The sequence below is a fragment of the Uloborus diversus genome, chromosome 1 (assembly GCF_026930045.1).
Source record: "Uloborus diversus isolate 005 chromosome 1, Udiv.v.3.1, whole genome shotgun sequence".
Classification (NCBI taxonomy): domain Eukaryota; kingdom Metazoa; phylum Arthropoda; class Arachnida; order Araneae; family Uloboridae; genus Uloborus; species Uloborus diversus.
The window spans coordinates 15,457,015-15,476,331 of NC_072731.1; the positions used below are offsets into that span (position 1 = coordinate 15,457,015).

Sequence of the window (19,317 nt, forward strand, 5' to 3'; positions counted from 1 at the left end):
TCCATTAAATTTTTAGCACCAGCATCACTGTGCAGGTACTGCTAGTGTTTAATAAGAAAGTAATTCATATTTTTGAATATTTTCCTATTTAATTGTTATTATACATATTATTTAATTCTTCACCAAAGTACTCTATCCAATTATTAAAATTTTTGTGCATTTTAGGTTTTCAAAAGATGTGAAAACCTACAATATAGATGAACAGTTTTTGTGGGGACCAGCATTTATGGTTATTCCAGCGCTATATCCAGTTGAGTACCTTTTTGTTTATGTTATGGACTTTAAACTGTTAACGAACTACTTATTATTTTGAGAAAATGAAATCAACTTTGGAATCCCTGTTTTTCTTCTAAATAAAACTAATGAACATAAAATTATTGAAAAAAGGGTAAACAATGAGAGGGCATCCTCAGAAGAAATAAACGTATGCTAATGCTATGTTAGTATTTCCCCTGATCAAAAAAGGGGCAAGGCACTTTAATTCAATTAAAAGGGCACTTTCAATAGCAATTTTGTTGAAGAAAATGTGTTTCCCTTTTTGTACACTGAATATAAAACCCCAAGTTCTTTTCAATCCTAACCGTGGGGCCAAAGATATTTCTGATGTCTTTATATCCATAAGCTCACATCTTTTGATACTGAAGAATAGGTTCCTTGAAACCCTAAAACATACTTGCAATTTGTTTGCAAATATTTGCTTGTTTAATAGTGTGTGATTTTACCTGTACAAAAGATTGTGTGATTTTTATCTTGCACAAAAATATTTATTTCTCATCAAAATTTTTGCTTGTATGAACCAGAAGAACAGTACATGAAATACACCGCCAGCTCAGTCAATTCCAGCCGAGGACTGCAGTTTCTTGCTTATTAGCACTCATCAGCTCGGCATAGGAAGTGAATGAGCTGGAGATGGAAAACCTCTTAAGGAAGCCAAGAGTGCCAAACAAACTGGTAGCTAATACAGAATTAGCACAGACCAGACGAGTGACCAAAGCAATGGTTCGGTTCAACTATGCTGGGCTGATGAGTGCTAATAAGCACAAAACTGCAGTCCTCAGCTGGAATTGACTGAGCTGGCGGTGTATTTCATGTATTTCTGCCTTTACCCTGGCTATTGGGCGGTAACTTACTGAATACAGAAGAACAGTGTTTGGTTGCATAAACATTTTTCTGATTTGTGATTAAAATCTCCTGAATTTCACTTGGTGAGGTTGGCAATTCTTGACATAATAGTGTTCCAATTTATTTGTGTTTTCTTTTGTCTATTTAGTGTGAAAAAAAATCTGAGGAAGTATTCTGAAATTTATACAAAACTATAACTTTTAGACATATATGGAAATCGACTCTATGGTCGTTCCACATTATTTTGGCTGTGAGATGTCCCTTATGTAAAGCTAAATCTTGAAGTATTTATATTTTTTCTTACTTTGAAAATACAAATCACAAAGTTTTCTATTATTTTCAACTCCCATTTGTATTTTTACTGGGGGAAAAATGTAAGTATTTTGAGGTTTAGCATTACATACAGAACATTTCACAGCCAAATACTGTAGAATGGCCCCGTAGAGTACAGAAAATAGAAGAGGAAAAACAGTTCACAAAAAAAAGGGAAAGAAAGGTTGTAAAACTTCCAAAACCTAATTGCAACCTTTGATAGTGAAAACTTTAATTTATAAGATTTTTTTTTTCTTTTCTTTTTTTAAATATTTGTTGTGTATATATAGCTTTCCTTTTCCTGTGCAATTTCTACTTTCTGAATCATGAAATTATTATGCAAATGTTTTTTTTTTTATTGAATAGAATATTACTACAGTGACAGCTTATATTCCGGCTGGAAAGTGGCTCATGACGGATTTAGTAATCAGTAAAGGAGAATATGTTACCTTAAATGCGTCCCTTACTGATCCTATTAACACTGCCATCAGAGGAGGACATGTGATACCCATACAAGCTCCAGGACCTACTACTACCACGTGGTAAGTTACTTTTTTTTTCTTTTTCAAATCTTCCTCCCATAAAAGTCAAAGAGGATCAGAAAGGCAAGGATAGAAAGGAGTGGCAATCCTCCTGAAGTATTAACGGTTGCCAGCAGGAAGGAACACCAAAGCAGTCACCGTGAATCCTCTCCCCCCCCCCTCCTCCCCCCTAATCTCACTAACTGTAAACACTCAGAAATAATTTTAGTAATAATGCTATATTTATAAGATACGTTATTGAGAAGCACTTAAGACAAGTCCTATTTTTCAACAAGCATGGGTGCAGAAGCATGGGCAGATTTATGGGGGGCGAGGGGGGTCAATGCCCCCCCCCCCCAGTCTTGGGAGAACTTTATACATGGTAACAACACACCTTCAAAAATATGAAAAGAAAAAATCGTGATTTTTTTTCTTTTTTTAAAAAGTTCAGAAGTGAAAATGAAGAGAATAGCGACTGTCCTTTTCTGATGGGGGGGGGGGGGGGAGCGGGGCACTGTACACTGCATTACAAAGAGTGAAGCTGTTACCAGGTTGTTGAAATGTGTTGAAAACGTAATTGGAATTGAAAACCATTAGAGCAAGTATATGAGTGAAAATATAAGTAATCAGCCGCTATACTTAAAATAATCAATGACTGTTTCAACAAATTGGAAACTAAAACAAAGATTTTTTTTTTAAAAAATGGATTTACCTATGAACTAAACAAGCTATAGTTGAGGGCACCCGCTTTGTTGAAGGCTCCCAACTCCGGAAAATTTCATGATTTGTTCTTTAAAGAAAAGAAAAAAAGTACTTGAAAAAATAAATTCCATTTTAAAGTGCTTGAAAACCTTGAAAATTTGGAAAAGTGTGGATACAAACCAAAAATTTAAAAATTTATAACAAATGATGGGGGGGTGGGGAGAAATGCAGAAATGTGTCAAGTTTAGCTTCTTGCCACATCCTGCATCAAAAATATAAAAATCATGGTTCTCACGTTTCTGTAGCATATTACTTGAGATAAATTTTTGTGACTCACTTGTTTCATATATTGCTGTTTATTTAATCCCAAATTCAGTAATTTTGGAAATTATTTTGTATTACTTGTGTTTATCTTACTTCTTCTGCATATTGTTAATCTGTTCAGCCCAGAAGGAAACAAAGAAAAAAAAAACACTACCTCTATATATATTTTTTTTTTTTTTGCACTACTTGTAATTGAAAATAAAAAGCTGTTGTAATGAGAAATCAATAGCTTTTTTTCTTTTAAACTTAAAATGTTGTTGTTGTTCCTGATGGCCCTTGGAGCAGCCAAGGTAATGAATAACAGAGGCGTTAATCCACTTTTGAGGCTAATATGAGCGGCTTCCGTTTGACATTTTAGGTGGAAGTCCAACTTTTGCTCAGACACATTTGACAGATAGCACAATTCAGAATTATCACAATACAAGGAAATCAGAAGAACACCTAGGGCAGTAGGGGGGAATCGAACCCATTCCTCTCTGCATGCAAGCAGTTGCAGAGCAATACCGCTTGGCCACCGAGGCCCCAAGCTTAAAATAGTTGTTTCTTACTAAGTTAGAACAATACTGTAAAACAGTACAATTAAGTACTAAATTTCAAAGACTGGAAAGGCCAATAAGTGCCTTAAATAATTTTAACTGTTCTCAAGTCTTTGAAATGGATTGGATGAGTCTTTGAAATTCCTAAGCACCATTTCTTTTAAAGCATTTTTTTACTATTGATCATTTTGTATTTAATTCATTGTTGTATTTGTCGGTGGGTTGGAGGCGTGATCAAAAACTGATTGAATTGAACCCACAGCCAAAGTAAGCAAATAACAATGCATAATCTTCTACTCTTTCTCGCTTTTTCTCACTGAGAACTGCTGTAATTGATTTGTCAACCCGAAAACAATTTTTACTGTGTATTATCGTAATTTGCAAAAGAGTGTTTTGCTATTTGTCTCCAAGATTTTAGTTGTTCCAATTACCCCTTCTAAGGCTTCAAAATGCAGAATTTTATATCTATTTTACAAAAATTCCTTCAGGGGAGAAACCCGGACCCCCTAAAATTGGAGATATTCTATCCCCTATTTAAAAGAAACTCCATTTTCCACCTTAGACCTTATATATAATGCATTGGGGGGGGGGGGCGCTTTAAAAAATGGCTTTTTTTCCACCTATAGAAAAGTTGACCAGACTACTAAAGAGACCTAAAACCCTGAAATTGCTTAGGGGCACGCTAAGTCTAAATCCAGCCAGTTGTAATCAATACAACTGATAATGCTAAAAAAAAATTTTTTTTAATGCTGCCCCCTCCCAGGAACTCGGTTCTAAATCTGCCTATATACAGAAGGAGATAATAATGAGCAACTTGCCATTCATATGTACGTGACTCCTCACCCCAAGAGTAAAGTATATATATATGAATGGCAAACTGAAACTTTATAATTTTCCTGTTTTGAAGCAAATGATTTGGGAAATATCTAAAATCAGAAATGAACTGCCCAGTGCCGGATCAAGTGGGGACTGAAGCCCGTTCCTGGGGATGCATTTTCTGAGGTCCCAAATTCAAGCGTGATGGCAAAGTGCTGATCGAGAGACAGGTCATGACGTCCTTAACAAGACCGAGAACTTTAAACTGCGTTGCAAGACCTTTAATTTCTGAAAGTTTTTGGAAGTGATCTCTCTATCCAAGGCCTGATTAAGATATCAGGTGGCCGTAGATTATATGCTTTTTTGGGGTTCATGTTTAGTCAACCCTTACAATTGGCAAAAACAGTGTTAGCTACTGTTTTTTTTTTTAAATAGCCTTTTGGGGGCCCTTAGGCCACAGCCAAGTTGGCCCATTCAGTAATCAGACCCTGCCTCTATCCTCAAGCCCCTTCCCAATAATTTAAAGTTAGGACTTCTATTTGAAACAGTTCTGGAAGAGAACTTCTTACCTGTACCTTCTTCCTCAACTTAGCCAAACATAGTCGAAAAATGCTTTTGGGGCTTTAATTTAGTCCTTATCTTTGGTTTAAAGACACTATGATGACTTCAAAATTATTTTCCTCTGGCAACCTCCAGGCCCTGACCCTTCTCCTAAAGTCGTCTAAGATAACCTAATAGGCATCTTTAAAGCCAGAAGGGCTCTGAACCCATTCCCTAAAGTTACTGTTTTCAATTTTCCAAGAGAAGATCCCTAAATCCAAGCTATCCCCTGAATTTATTTTCAAATGTGATGTTCTAAAAACGCTATTTTTGGTTATCTCTGGTGGCCTAAGGGTTCGGCAGCTGTTCCTTGAAAATTTTCAGAAACTGATGAATGCCTTACAAAATCAATTTCAGGTTATCTCTCATGAAGTAATATACATTGATTTTGTTCAAATATTATAGAGGGACTTTTTCAAAAAGTATTACGGAAATAATACAGTCAATAATACGTTTCGTCGGACTTAGCCAGTGGCGGATCATGCGATTTTGAGGCCCCAGGCGCAACCTCATCCGGAGGCCCTCTAACTGACACAATGAAAATGATATAGTTTCCTAATATTTACAATGCAGAAAATCATAACTTTTTTTATTTTTTTGAATCAACAAGCTTTGGGGGTGGGGGGGAGGTAGTTACGTTCTTATTGAAATTGAAAAACCACGACATTTTTGACAAAAAAAACTTTACTGTGAAAATTTTTGTCCTCTCTTTTTTCCTAATCTAGGTAGTGCAGGGGGTGAGATCCGTGCTCTGATTTCAGGCATCTGGCAAAATCCCAGCTTTAGCATGTTTACCGATGCGCGTAATTCAGTGGCGCAACCACAGGAAAAAAATAGGGGGGGGGGTTAACTTAGAAAGAAAAAAAACGAGAGAGAGAGAACCTCTAATCGAATAGGAAAGATAAGAAGCATAAAGGGGGGGAGGGCGGGGTCCGGGGGTTACCCCCGGAAATTTTTTTTAAACTTTTAGTTTTAAAAATGCAATTTTAGACTTTCTTTGCTGATGTTAGGGGGCAAAAAGGTAAAGCTGATGGTAGGCCTGGATCAGGCATTTGGGTCCCAACTGTGACCCAAGAAATTGAAGAAAAAACTGAAAACAAAAACTAGCACTAAGACTTATTAAACGTTGCAAATATACACTGCTGGTCCCTCTGGGGCCCTATGGATTTTGTCTCGGAGGGGGGGGGGGTCCAAAATTTATAGATCCGGTCCTGGGTGCAGTGGTCTCAGCGGAAAGTTATTGAAATTGAAGCCTTAAAAACACCATCACAGGCCACATTTATTAACGTTCGGGTAATGGATGGAGCTCATGGACTGCCTCCAATCAATTTTTTTAACAATAAATCGAAATCAATTCCTCCCCCCTCCTTCCCAATTTTCGAAACTGTAGTTTCAAAAACGCAACTGTACACAAACTTTACGGAATATTTAAAATCTGATGGAAAACTTCGTCAGATATTCGCTTTTGTTACTTGCTTGAAAATTGTACAGTAAATGAAATACATACTTCAAGGATAACTAATAATAGGTTACACATACACCGGTTATAGTTTATACACATTTTACATTTTAATTTTTGTTATACATTTGTTAGTTTATATTTTTTGTTACTGATGTTACGGACCAAAACAAAATTTCATCGGATGCAGATTTTCAATAACACTTGCCTGGTCCTTTCCGTTACGCCGGAAAAATCGAGGTTAGGAAAAAAAACAGTACTATAAAAATATATGTTCAGCTTAAAAATGAATATAAGTTCTATACATATGTTATTAGTATTAATAAACAGTTTAATTTTGTAAAAACATTTACTAACAATGTCATTTTTTAATTTTAACAAGAAAAATATTGTTTGATAACGAATAATTTTATAAAAACTAAATTAAAACTAAGTAAGCAAACATTTAAGCAGTAAGTTTCGCCCCTCAACCAGTGCTAAAGAATTTATCATAGCTATTCAATAAATAAAAATTAAACATACCTTTCTAAAAGGAACCAAAAATAATTTGTTTAAAAAAGTTATGAACAAATCGCTGAAACAATTATTGCTTCTGAATTGATTACTTTATTGGCATATAATTAAATCCGTTAATAATGACCTACCATAAATAACAAGCACATATTTATCCGGAATAACATATTTATACGCAATATATTTTTTTTTTTTTGAAAGAAGGTTATTTTATTTACGCAAGCACATATTTATACGCAATACAGTTTTTTTTTTTTTTTGAAAGAAGGTTATTTTCTGGATTTATTTATTTTTTCTTCTTTACAGTGGTTTGCTTTTTGATTGGAACTGAATGGCGAAATTTAATTTTGTTTTGTTGCAAAAAAAAAAAACTTGAATTATATGGCATGCCGGAAAATTCGAATTTCCAGGCTGCTGGTCAACCTCGCTTTTTTCTGGCATGCCGGATAATGCGGGGTAATACGGTATTAAATAATGATTTCAAACTTTTGTTGAAGTAATGTATTCGCAATAATAAAATCTTAAGTTTCTTCTCGAAATTTGTCATCTATATACAACGTGAGTCAAGTTGATACACAAATGAATAAACTGGTTATGCTGATGTAATAAGAAGCGAAACGAAGTTTTTAAGGTTTGTTTTGAAAGAAGATTCTCACAAAATATTTTATTCGAGTGAGATGCTAAAAGTAAATTTGATTTAGTTAATGTGAATAAAGTATGGCTATCTTCTCCGAAATACGCTCTTTTAAATATTTCCAGAGTAATTTCATTCATTTGAGGGTTCTTTTTTTTTTGAACAATCACTAATTACTTATTACTTTTACTTGACCAAAGTAAGTTGATGTTGTTCTGATTTTTCAGATTACCATGGCAACAGCTGTTTATTAATATTTTTTTAGAGAGCAAAAATTTCGTCATCATAGTTACAAATCATCTGTGTCTTAATTCAATCAGATTCAGCTTTTTTTTTTATTTTTATTTTTTTAAGGCTTTTTTGAATAATTTTTTTTTTCAGGAAAAAAATACCTATCTAGATAAACTAAAGCAGCAAAACTTCATCTAAATACAAAATTTCCAGATAACGAATTCCCATCATTTATGATTGATAAGAAATAAAAATACATAACGTTATACGCTGCAAATAATTTTTATGATAAGTGTACTAACTGGTGGATATGGGCTATTAATTTGTTATTTGGTATTACCGCATCTTAATCACCATTTCTTTTTTGTGGATATGCCTCGTATTACCAGGAGCGTACACAGAAATTTTGGAGCCTGTCACAAATGACTTTTACCTGCCCCCCTCCATTCATTACTTACCCCTACGTCCCTACATATATTTCGCCCCTTTTGGGACTCCTTCAGGCTCGGGCCCGGGCCAACAGGTGTCCTTTCTCCCCCCTCCCCGTGCCCCTGCAAATTACCAATTCTAAAAAATCCCTAGTCATAATTGGCGGGTGTAAATTTCTTGACCATTTCCATTCTCTTTCATTTGTAGAAACAAGAAAGCCAACTAGTAAGTACTTATTGCAATTCATGACTGCAAGAAACATAATTTGAGTTCAAGACGTCGAAATTCAAATGCGAATCCTGGGTGCTCTTTTTTTGTGTGGTGGGGTCATTTCTAAGCATTTCTGGAAAAAGAAAATAACCATTAAAATTTGTGAGTCTAAGTATTACTCAGTTTCAACTAGATCTTAGCGCAATGTATTTACTTGACCGAAACAACGCCATTACGTTATCTCAGAAACGGGCGAAAAACATCAGCGAACATCAGAAACTGTTAGGAAAAATCATATCTTCTATTCAAGGAGTACAAATCTTGGTTTTATTCAGGAGCGGATACAGAAAAATCTTTTGGAGGGGGCACAGGGAGTTGAATAGCCAACCATCCCCCACCCCCCACAGCCGTCGCCTTTGGTGTTTCATAACAAAGTTTTAATGACTTATTTTTTAACGTGCGTGTTTTTTATTTATTTTATTTTTAGGATTCCTTCAGGTCAATGAATCTGATTCTAAGTACATGAATATTATGCACTAATATACTTTGAATGTAAACGGAAAACATTTTTAACATTTCAAGCCATTTAAATGCTAAACCCAATATAATGTCACCGATAGATGCTAGACAATGAGCGGCTTTACTTAGAAACATTGTCATAATGATTCTAACACGAACTCAAGGTTATTAATTAAACATATACCTCCCTTCAGTTTTTTAAAATTAATTTATGAAGAAAATCATAACTTCATAACATATAAGTTTTACTGAAGAATTCAGAAACTATTTTTGTGTGAATTTCAAAACAGTTGCTGATTTGTTTTTAAAGCCATGATACAGTTGAGATAACATATTGATACTACATTCCATTTCCATTAAAAATCATGGTTTTTCTAAGAAACTACCATATGATTTCTTTCATTTTGCATTTTTTATAAGCTGAAAAAGAAATCTATTATTTCGCATAGAATTCTGTATCAAACTGACTCTTATAGGTGCGCCTACACATTTAAAAAAAAAAATATTATTATTGATTCCATCAAAGAAGAATTAGTGGACGAATCGCGATAATACGGTCTCTTGAATTTGAAACCAGTGAGTCAAATGTATTCTGCAACTCTCGGCCTCCGACTCCAGTAATACTTCTTTAGCAAACAAAAATGCTTTTAAGCAAAATATGCTATGTGTGTTTTGTGTTCTTTTTAATTAAATACGCAAAAAAATGCAAATGAAAGGTCAATTAAAAAGTAATAAATAAAATAGTGAACTTAATTCATCCTTTGGGGGGGGGGGGGAGCACGGGCCCCCTGGGCCTCCCCTAAAATCCGCTACTCGTTTTATATGAAAAATTACTTAAAAACCCTACACGACAGTTGAAAGCAAACTATAAAAATTTACTTTTGTGTGCAACAAAACATTTTTTAAAAGGAAAACTTGCAAACAAAAAAAGACAGCATTCGAATAGTCATAACTCGGCAGCAGGAAAAATTCAGCATCGTAAAAAGAACGATGCGTAGGAGCATTGCGTCAAAAAAAAACCCGACTCTTATGCAGGAGACAATTTACAATAAGCAGAGTAGGCAGCTGCTTAGGGCGGCAACTTTTTCAGGGGCGGCAAATTTGCTTTAACCACAAATTTTTTAAATTAAATTGTTATTCTTGAAAGTAAAATATTAGCATTCTTTCATTTTCCACAGAGACAATTTTTTCTTGTCATTCAATAATGATTACTTTCATAATCTTATGAAAGTCAAATGTTTTAAGGGAATTTTATAATTAATTTTTTGGGACATCACTGTGATCATTTCATCGGGGCACCTCTGAATGTGAAACGTCATCATTTATTTCTCCATAAGTTTGGCAGTTTGAATCTGGGGAACACTTTTTTGCGTTTTTTTTGAGTTAAGGAAATTTTGCTTCTTTTAGGGGCGAGGGGGTGGCAGACTTCAAATCTGCCTAGGAGTGGCATGGAGCTAAATTCGGCCCTGCTCTCATGAAACAATTTCGTTTTTAAACTTATGACTAAAAAGGAAATTAAGGAATTGGAGGGAAAAGAAAGTGTGATTGCTTTACCTAAAATCCCAGAGCTGTTTTATTAGTGACTCGCGGCAATTTCCCAAGGTCAGATAACCCGCCTGTCTTTGTTTGCATTTAACCTGAAACTTGAGTCATAGTAATGCTTTTCCCCTTGGGCACCATGACACGACCATGAACAAAGAAGTAGGAATTCTCAGATCGCAGAAAAAGCATGGATGTAGGAATCCACCTCCCTCCATGAGAAAAAGTGCTGTATTACGATAGAGCGCGAAATATACTGGATGAAACATTCCGGAGGAAAGAAACAAATATATTTTGAAACTTTAAACTTGTACATACAAAAAACATCCTTTTTTTCAATGTCCCAATTTTCTCTTCTGGAAAAATCCAAACAAAGGCACCTGAAGCCTGAGGCCCCTTTAGACGAAGGGGGCCCTATTGGGAGCAATCTGCCTGGACCTAAAATACATGATTAAACTGTCAATTTCTACGAGCTTTGAACATTTTCCACTCAAAATTACGACTTTCCATGGCAAAAATCCTCAAAATAAAGTTTTTTTCTCCTGTAAAAATCCAAACGAAGACACCTGAAGCCTGGGGCTCCTTTAGACGAAGGGGGCACTATCGGGAGCAATCAGCCCGCGCCTAAAATATATGACTAACTGTAAATTCCATGAGTTTTGAGCATTTTCTACTCAAAATTATGACTTTCCATGGCAAATCCTCAAAATAAACAGTATTTCCTCCTGTAAAAATCCAAACGAACACATGAAGCCTGGGGCCCCTTTAGGCGAAGGGGGCCCTATTGGGAGCAATCAGCCCGCACCTAAAATCCATCACTAACTGTCAATTTCCATGAGATTTTAGCATTTTCCACTCAAAATTACGACTTTCCTTGGCAAATCCTCAAAATAAAGTTTTCCTCCTGTAAAAATCCAAACGAAGACACTTGAAATCTACTGGGGCCCCTAGGCGAAGGGGGCCCTATTGGGAGCAATCAGCCCACACCTAAAATCCATGACTAACTGTCAATTTCCATGAGTTTTGAGCAGTTTTCACTCAAAATTATGACTTTCCATGGCAAATCCTCAAAAAACAAATTTTAGTTTTGAGGATGTGACACTTCGCGGCTCCGAGGCCCCCTGCTTTGCTGGAGGCCCCAGCTATCGCCTCATGCGCCTATGCGGTGATCCGCCACTGGACTTAGCTCCGTATGACTTTTACCTGTTCCCAGCAAAAAAGATTTGCATGGACGCCGCTTTCTTCCGTCAGGAGAAGATAAAGCTTCATCACAGAAGGTAGCGAAAAATGGCTTCCAGGAGTGTTTCCAAAAGTTATATGAATGCTGGAAGTAGTACATAGTCCAGTGTTGCCAGATTGGGGGAAATTTCCCCATTTTGGGGAAATCCGGTGCTCTCTGGGGAAATTTTGGAGAATTGGGTTTTGAGGGGAATCCTTTGGGGAAAAAAATTTTCTTGGGGAAAACCTGGGGGAAAAAAAACCTTGGGAAGATTTGTAATTAAATTTGCGTCTTGACATCTGGTAGTTGCATTGTTTGTATCAAACAGCGTTGGTTTAATTTTGTTCAACTTTATGGAATTCGCATTTCGTATTATGTGTAATATTATGTATGGGATTCGCATTAATAGTTCTGCGTGAGTTACTAGTTGATACGTGAAACAAGCAAAAATAAGTGTGATGAAGAATATTCTTGGATAAATATATATATACAAAAATCATAGTTAAAATTTAAAGAAGCAGAGTAGTAAATGCGAGTAGAAAAAAACATATTTGGTTATTTCTTATCTTTCGGTCAGGCGCTTGTATTTATGACTAGTGGCACCTGCACGGCTTTGCCCGAAGTAGAAAATTAAAAGGTATTTTGGTTCCCCTGTATATTTACAAATAATGCATGGTGAATTTCTCGCCAATTGGCTTGCCCACGTTACGGTTCCACATTATGATAACTTGGTAATTAAGTCTTCCATCTTATGATAATTTTGCTCGGGAAAATGTTCTTAAAATTGGAATAGAAAAAGAACAAAATCAAATTTTCCAAAAATCGCTTAAAGGTGCGCACCCACATGCTACAAACTGATTCTTTGCCAAATTTCACGAAAATCAGTTGAACGGTCTAGGTGCTATGCGTGTCACAGAGATCCTGACAGAGATAGAGGGAGAGATCCGGAGAGAGAGACTTTCAGCTTTATTATTAGTAAAGATAAAAAAAGATAAAGACAAAAAAAAAGCAAAAATGGGAAGAAAAAAAGTTGAGGAATCTTGTAAAAAAATTTGGCTATTTGGGGGGAAAATTTTTTTTCAAGAGACAAAAATATCAGGGGAAGTCGATTCATTTTATGAAAATATTAGTGGAAAAATAATTTTTGAATTTGGGGAATTTTGATAGAAAACACCGCTTTTTGGGGAAAAGTTGGAAGTTAACTGGTTAAATCTGGATTTGACCATCTGGCAACACTGGCATAGTCCCTCATGGTGACCTTTTGAAGGTGGATGTGCTTCAGTTATGTGAACTATTCTGGGTAAGGTTTTACACAGCTTGTCCCCCGAACTTTTGGATCGTAGTATGTACAATCTGTATAGGGTGTAGGTATGTTTTTCCTTTTTTGACTGCTGTATGATGGAAGACAAAGAACAACCAAAAAAAAAAAAAAGAATGAATTAAAATAAAGAAAGAAAGAAAAAAAGGAAGAAAAACAAAGAAACTGTTTAATAACCAACTGATTTTTTTAAATTGAACATATAACTAAGATTTCAGTAATATTGTAATAATGTATGGATTTAGGTACATTAAACATAGTTGAAAAACATTAAATTATGTTTTATCATTAAAAAAAATTAAGAATAAAACTATGATACCGTCAACAAATAACGCAATTAAAGTGGAAAAATTGCACGTAGACATTTTTTAATCATCAAATTAAACAAAAAAGGTAACAGATAAATTTCAATATTAAATCATATTAGGAATATTTTTATACTTATTTAAAATTTATGAATAGAAAAGTTTGTATTTTTCATAAAAGCTATAAGAGTGACATAAATTTTGCTGAAAAAAGAAATAGCCATGAAAAGAGCGAGGTACGCAACTACAATAAACAAACTCAATATTTACACCAAGTTCATAACTGAATACATATACTACTTGATCTGATGTTTGCACACGTAATATTGAGTAATTTGATTGTTTAATCTTTTATGAAGCACTACGAACAAGTTCAAATTAAAATTTTCAATTTAACAATAATTTTCTAAAATTTAAAAAATTGCATAATAGAAAATCGTTTAAACTTTTCTATAACATATTATTAAAAATATGATGAAAACAAAAATAACTTATTCATTGATTTTATATAAATACATAAAAATAGTTACTTATAACAGAAAAAAAAAATTGATCGCTATTGATGATGCAAAAAAGATGGCGCATTACGAAATATAGGTAAAACAAATATAAGAAATACGCAAAATGACATTTTTTGACCAAAATAAATAATCGCTAAATATGTAAGAAATGCTTGACACGACGAGGGGGGGGGGGAGTAGGAGGGTCATCCTTTGATTTTGGGGTTACTCACAACATTAAACTTCGGCCTCATTTTTTTAGTACAGAACCGCTACCACCAACACCTCAGAAGAGTTTCTGAATCTACTTCAGTACTTACGAAGAAAAAATTCAAAAGTTCCTTTGATTTCCGAATTATGTCACTATTCAAAACGTCTTTAATCAATTTTGTTACATTAATCCTCTAAATTTTTCCTAAACAAAAATAAAGCTTGAAAAAAAAAAAAAAAACTCTAATTTTATGAATGGTGTTACTTTTAAACAACTCAAAAGTACAACTACAGTTTAATTTCAGGAATTGAAGGAGTGGGAGGAGGGGCACGCAAGTGTTCTCGGAAATACAAAAAATAGTCGTAAAAAATAGAGTTCAAAGTAATCATAAACATTGAGCAGAAAAACTCTTTTAAAACTTGCACCCGAGTTGGTTTTGACGCGCAGTGGCGGATTTAAAATATAGCAAATATTGCAATTGCACGAGAGGCCCCATAACCGTAGGGGTCCGAGTCACAAAAATGTTTACGATAAATGTTTTACATTTTCTATGATAGAGAAATAGGGCCCCAAAATGTATTTCGATGGGCCCCAAACTTGTAGCTCCGCCGAAGCGATACAAAAAAGACTGTATTACTGTGATTCATATCACAAATATCGAAAAATTAAAAATTACCGTCGGTTCAACGAGAATCTAACAAAATGAAACAAAACCGGTTTTGCCATCTCATATTTGTTTCCATGGTCTCCAATTCAGCAACATATCACCAAATGATCGTCAGTCTGAGGCGCTGTATTAGTTTTGCCTTGAAATAAGTAATTAATATACCACAAAAAATGAGTAAATAGGCTTTTTAGAACACCCGATTGAAAACAAAAAGGGAATTGCACAACTGGAACGTACACACACCCCACACGTGAAAATTTAGCCTTCTACAGCTTACCATTTTTGAGTTATGACTTATGAGAGATACTTACGTACATCCAACCGCAAGAAACAACGCAATAATTAACTTGTTTGGTACCTGAATGCAGTATTAAAAACTCTTTCAGGGGTGATTAAAATAAAAATTCATACTGAAATTTAAGTAAACAATTTTATGTGAAAACAATAACTCACTTTACTTTGTATTAAAAAGTAAAACAACTAAGCTACTTTTTTTTTCTACAAAAACATCGGCCAATTCCATCGGCTTTTTGATGTTTTTTAAGGCCGATGGGCCGATGTTTCCTGCAAGTTAGCATCGGCCGCCGATGCCGATGGCTAAATTGTTGAACCATTGGCGCCGATGCATCGGTCGAGTCCTATTTAATTTCCTTTTCATTTATCTGTCGAAATGCCTATTTGGATTCATTAAGGCATTGAAAGACGTTTTGCACTTTTAATTACATGACTAATCTGGGAATTTGGAGTTCTGAGAAACTCACAACAAAATTCAATGATATCTTTCTCCCCCCCCCCCACACACACAGAGTTCTAGTCTGAGAACTGGACATGACTGCCTGGCCGAACACCTTGCCAAAATGGGGATTATTTCTACTTATCTGTCAGGGGCTAGTCCCCGAAGTATAACAAAAGGATGATATTTGTACTTTGTACTGGAGAGCCAGAAAGCTTATACCCTAATCACATGGTCTTCTTAAAAATGCTTTAAGTTTTTGAGTTTTTTAGAATTTAAAAATTTTGTTCTTCTAGTTTTATGCTTAAAACTTTTTATGATTTGTGTTCTTACCTAAATGATTTTTATCCTGTTTATCTTGAGATGTTTTAAGCAATCTCACTTGGTGAGTAGCTTGATATAATGAATTAAGTTTCAACTTGTCTTTTGGGGATTTTTCTTTTTTTTTTTTGATTGAATAGGAAACTACAGCGTTTAAATTTTCTATTTTAATGAAATCCAATGTTTTGTTTTCAGAATCACATTTATCCTTTAAATTTCTTTTTCAATAGTCGAGAAAACCCTTTTGGCTTAGTTGTAGTTCTAGATGACAAGCAAGAAGCTTTTGGTGAACTTTATTGGGATGATGGTGATTCACTAGGTTTGTTTTTCTAATTTATGATCCCTCCCCCCTCCCTTGTGTATGTTTGTGTTTTCTTCCTTTTTTTCCCCAGTCCTTTTAAGTTGTCCTTTTTCAAAAAATTAAAATGATTTCCAAAATTGCCTGCTAAACTTTTCCCAGATTTCCATAACTTCCAATTCAGCTATAAGGCTACCTCATCTTAAAGCTCCTCCAAAGTGTTGAAAATCTCTATTCTTAGATATAACAGATCTATCTGTGTAAAAGACTGAAAAATAAATGCACTATATCAGGACGTATTAGTTTATCACAACCATCATAGTTTATTTTTCAATAACAAAGTATGTATTTTAATGGGAAAAGTTGTCAGAAATTTAAAAATTTTGAAACGGTTGTTGTGGGCTTATGATTTGGTAATAAGTAAACATCCTGGTTTAAGATAATTTAATCACTACCATAAGAAAACAGTTACTAATATATTTGTACAAAAGGAATTGTTTTGAAAAAATTTGTCACTTTTTTTTTATATTTCACCATACTGAGCTTCATGCTTTTTCTAAAATTGTTAATTTCTATTACAGAAATAAACAAATAATTTTTTTATCAATTGGGCTTAAAACAATAAAATTGATTATAATTTTTAAAATTAAGAAAATCATGGTCTAAAGAGGATTTTTACACTTTTCTTAGCTGAGCAATTTTTTTTTTTTTTTTGGGGGGGGGGGGGGGTTGTTTTAACAAGATTGACCGAAGTATTGGAAATTTCAAACTTATTTTTCAATGTTCTTGTATTCTGTGCAATTCATTTTGGCATTTCGTGAAAAAAAAAGTTCTTATGGTATTGTCATTATGCGTAAATTAACAGAGAAATTTTCAAAAACAAATAAAATAATAATTTCAGATGTCCACACTAACCCCTTGTCCACACTAGCCCCCTTCTTCCCTATGGAAAAAAATACTTTTTTTTTTTTTTATTCATTGTAGTATTTGTATATTGTATCCAAAACATGTATGAGGTGTACCTAAACTTGTTAAAGATCACTTTGAAAACAGTTAAAAGAAAGTTAAATTAATGGTTCATAATAAATTTTGCTTGATTGTTACAATTTTTTTCTTCTGTTCATATACTACTATGTATAGTCATAATGTCACTAAGTAAAATGTATATTTGCTTTTAATACGATCATATGATCAAAACGTTTTGTTTTTAGATACGTTGGAAAATGAAAACTATAACTTGATCAAATTCTCTGCAAAACAGGTCAGTTGAAGCTTGTTAATCTTATGTAACCCTTTCTTGTTTTCAATTTGCCTTTACAATCGGACCCCGATTTAACGAATTCATTGGGACCGAAGCTTTTATACCTTAAATTGAAGTTATTCGTAATATCAAGGTGCAATTTTTTTTGAAATTGCACTTACCTTATCTAAAACTCTACTAAGCAACTGCGCAAAAATACCCGTAATTAGAAAGTGTACACTTTTTATTTAGCATTCCACGACTTATTACACCCTAGTTAATTTGAAAATTTAAACTACTGAATAGTAATAGATGTTTGACAATTTCTTTGGTACTTGACTCGAAATAATTATCTTTCGACTTTATGGAAAGAAGAAAAAAATTTGTCATTTACAGCCTACTGCATTAGATATGTTTTTACAGTTTCCAGGGCATGTAAAGCATTTAAAAAGTAAGTTTTAATGAGAGTTTCATTATCGCTTTCCGCAGCAGAATCACTATTCCTTGTTTGCCCCCTCGCCTTTTAAAAATTGCTGATTCTGCGAAAAGTTTTTCTGCTTCGGAAAACAATCCAATGTTTCCTAACTCAAATGAACAAAAAAAACCCCTTTGACTGTTGAAATAGTTTGTTAATTCGGGGTTTATTATTCAGTAAATAAGTGTTTTTTTCTTCATTTTAGTCAGTGAAAAAGAAAGATTTGCTGAATCGCGAAATCCGGTAAATATAGGTTTGTTAAATCGGGGTCCGACTGTATTTTCTTTCAAGCAGTTTGAGATATTCAAGTGTTATAGTGTATGACTTTAGTAAGATAATTAAATGAATTGTGCTACAATTGTTTAATAGCAGAACATTTTTTAAGCATGATTTCAAAAAGTATTCTGACCAAGAAACCATATGTTAGTGCAATAATGGGCAAAATTCAAGGAAGTAGCAATTGAAAGAGCATTTTGTGAAACATGTTTTTGATGAATAAACCATTTTCCCTCATATTCCTGTTATTAAAATATGAGATCTTAAAGTTTTGAAACTTTTTTTTAGCTAGCTAGAAATGAACATTTAACAGTCGCTGTAGCTTTTTGAACATTCAAAGACATCAACACTTTGATCACTGTTTTCAGAACCTTCTATTTCTTGCTAAATTTGGCCACTTTTCTTAAGACAGTCGCAACCCAATTTAATGAAATCATCAGGACTGAAACTTTTTTACGTTAAATCGAGGCTATTCAAAATATCAAGGTGAGAGAAAAATGCACTTACTATGTCTAAAAGCTCTAATAAGCAACTGCACAAAAATATCCATGATTAAAATGTGTACACTTTTTATTCAGCATTCCGCCACTTATTACACACTAGTTAATTTCAAATTTTAAACTACTGAGTAATAGATGTTTGACAATTTCCTTGATACTTGACTGCAAATAGTTCTCTTTCAACTTATGGAGAGAAGAAAATACTGTGTCATTTACATCCTGCTGCATGAGATATGTTTTTAGTTTCTTTGCCATGTAAAGCATTTGAAAAAGTAACAGTTTTAATGGGAGTTTCATTGCCACCTTCTGCATCAGAATCGCTATTCATTGGTTGCCCCCTCACCCGTTAAAAATGACTGATTCCAAGAAAGATCTTTTTCTGCTTCAGACAAGATGGATGTATCATTTGGAAAAGAATCCATCATTTCCTAACTCAAATTAACAAAAAAATTTTTTTTTGGCTGTTAAAATAATTGGTTAATTCAGGGTTTATTATTCGGTAAGCAGGGGTTTTGCCTTCATTTTAGTCGGGGGAAAAGAAAAATTCGCTAAATTGCAAAATTCGTTAAATAGAGGTTCATTAAACTGGGGTTCCACTGTATTTTACCGACTTTAAGACATATTTTGATGACGGGACAAGGGCAGATGATTCATGCATCAAAAAATTTGTTTCACTATGCTCTTTTAATTGCTATCTATTTGAATTATTTTCACTAATTCAAATTACGCTATTCATGTGGTTCCCTGTTCAGCATCCATTGTTTGGTTTGCTATTTTTGTATCCATT

General features: G+C 34.1%; 1 protein-coding gene across 1 annotated transcript in view; it reads left to right on the forward strand.

The window, feature by feature from the left end:
* Positions 1-19,317, forward strand: part of LOC129234446 (lysosomal alpha-glucosidase-like) — an 82,620-nt gene that overhangs the window by 52,270 nt on the left and 11,033 nt on the right. Inside the window, exons 13-16 of the mRNA XM_054868449.1 lie at positions 166-250; positions 1,801-1,976; positions 15,972-16,060; positions 17,251-17,300. Coding sequence (XP_054724424.1) covers positions 166-250; positions 1,801-1,976; positions 15,972-16,060; positions 17,251-17,300 — 400 coding nt within the window. The remainder of the gene's footprint in view (positions 1-165; positions 251-1,800; positions 1,977-15,971; positions 16,061-17,250; positions 17,301-19,317) is intronic.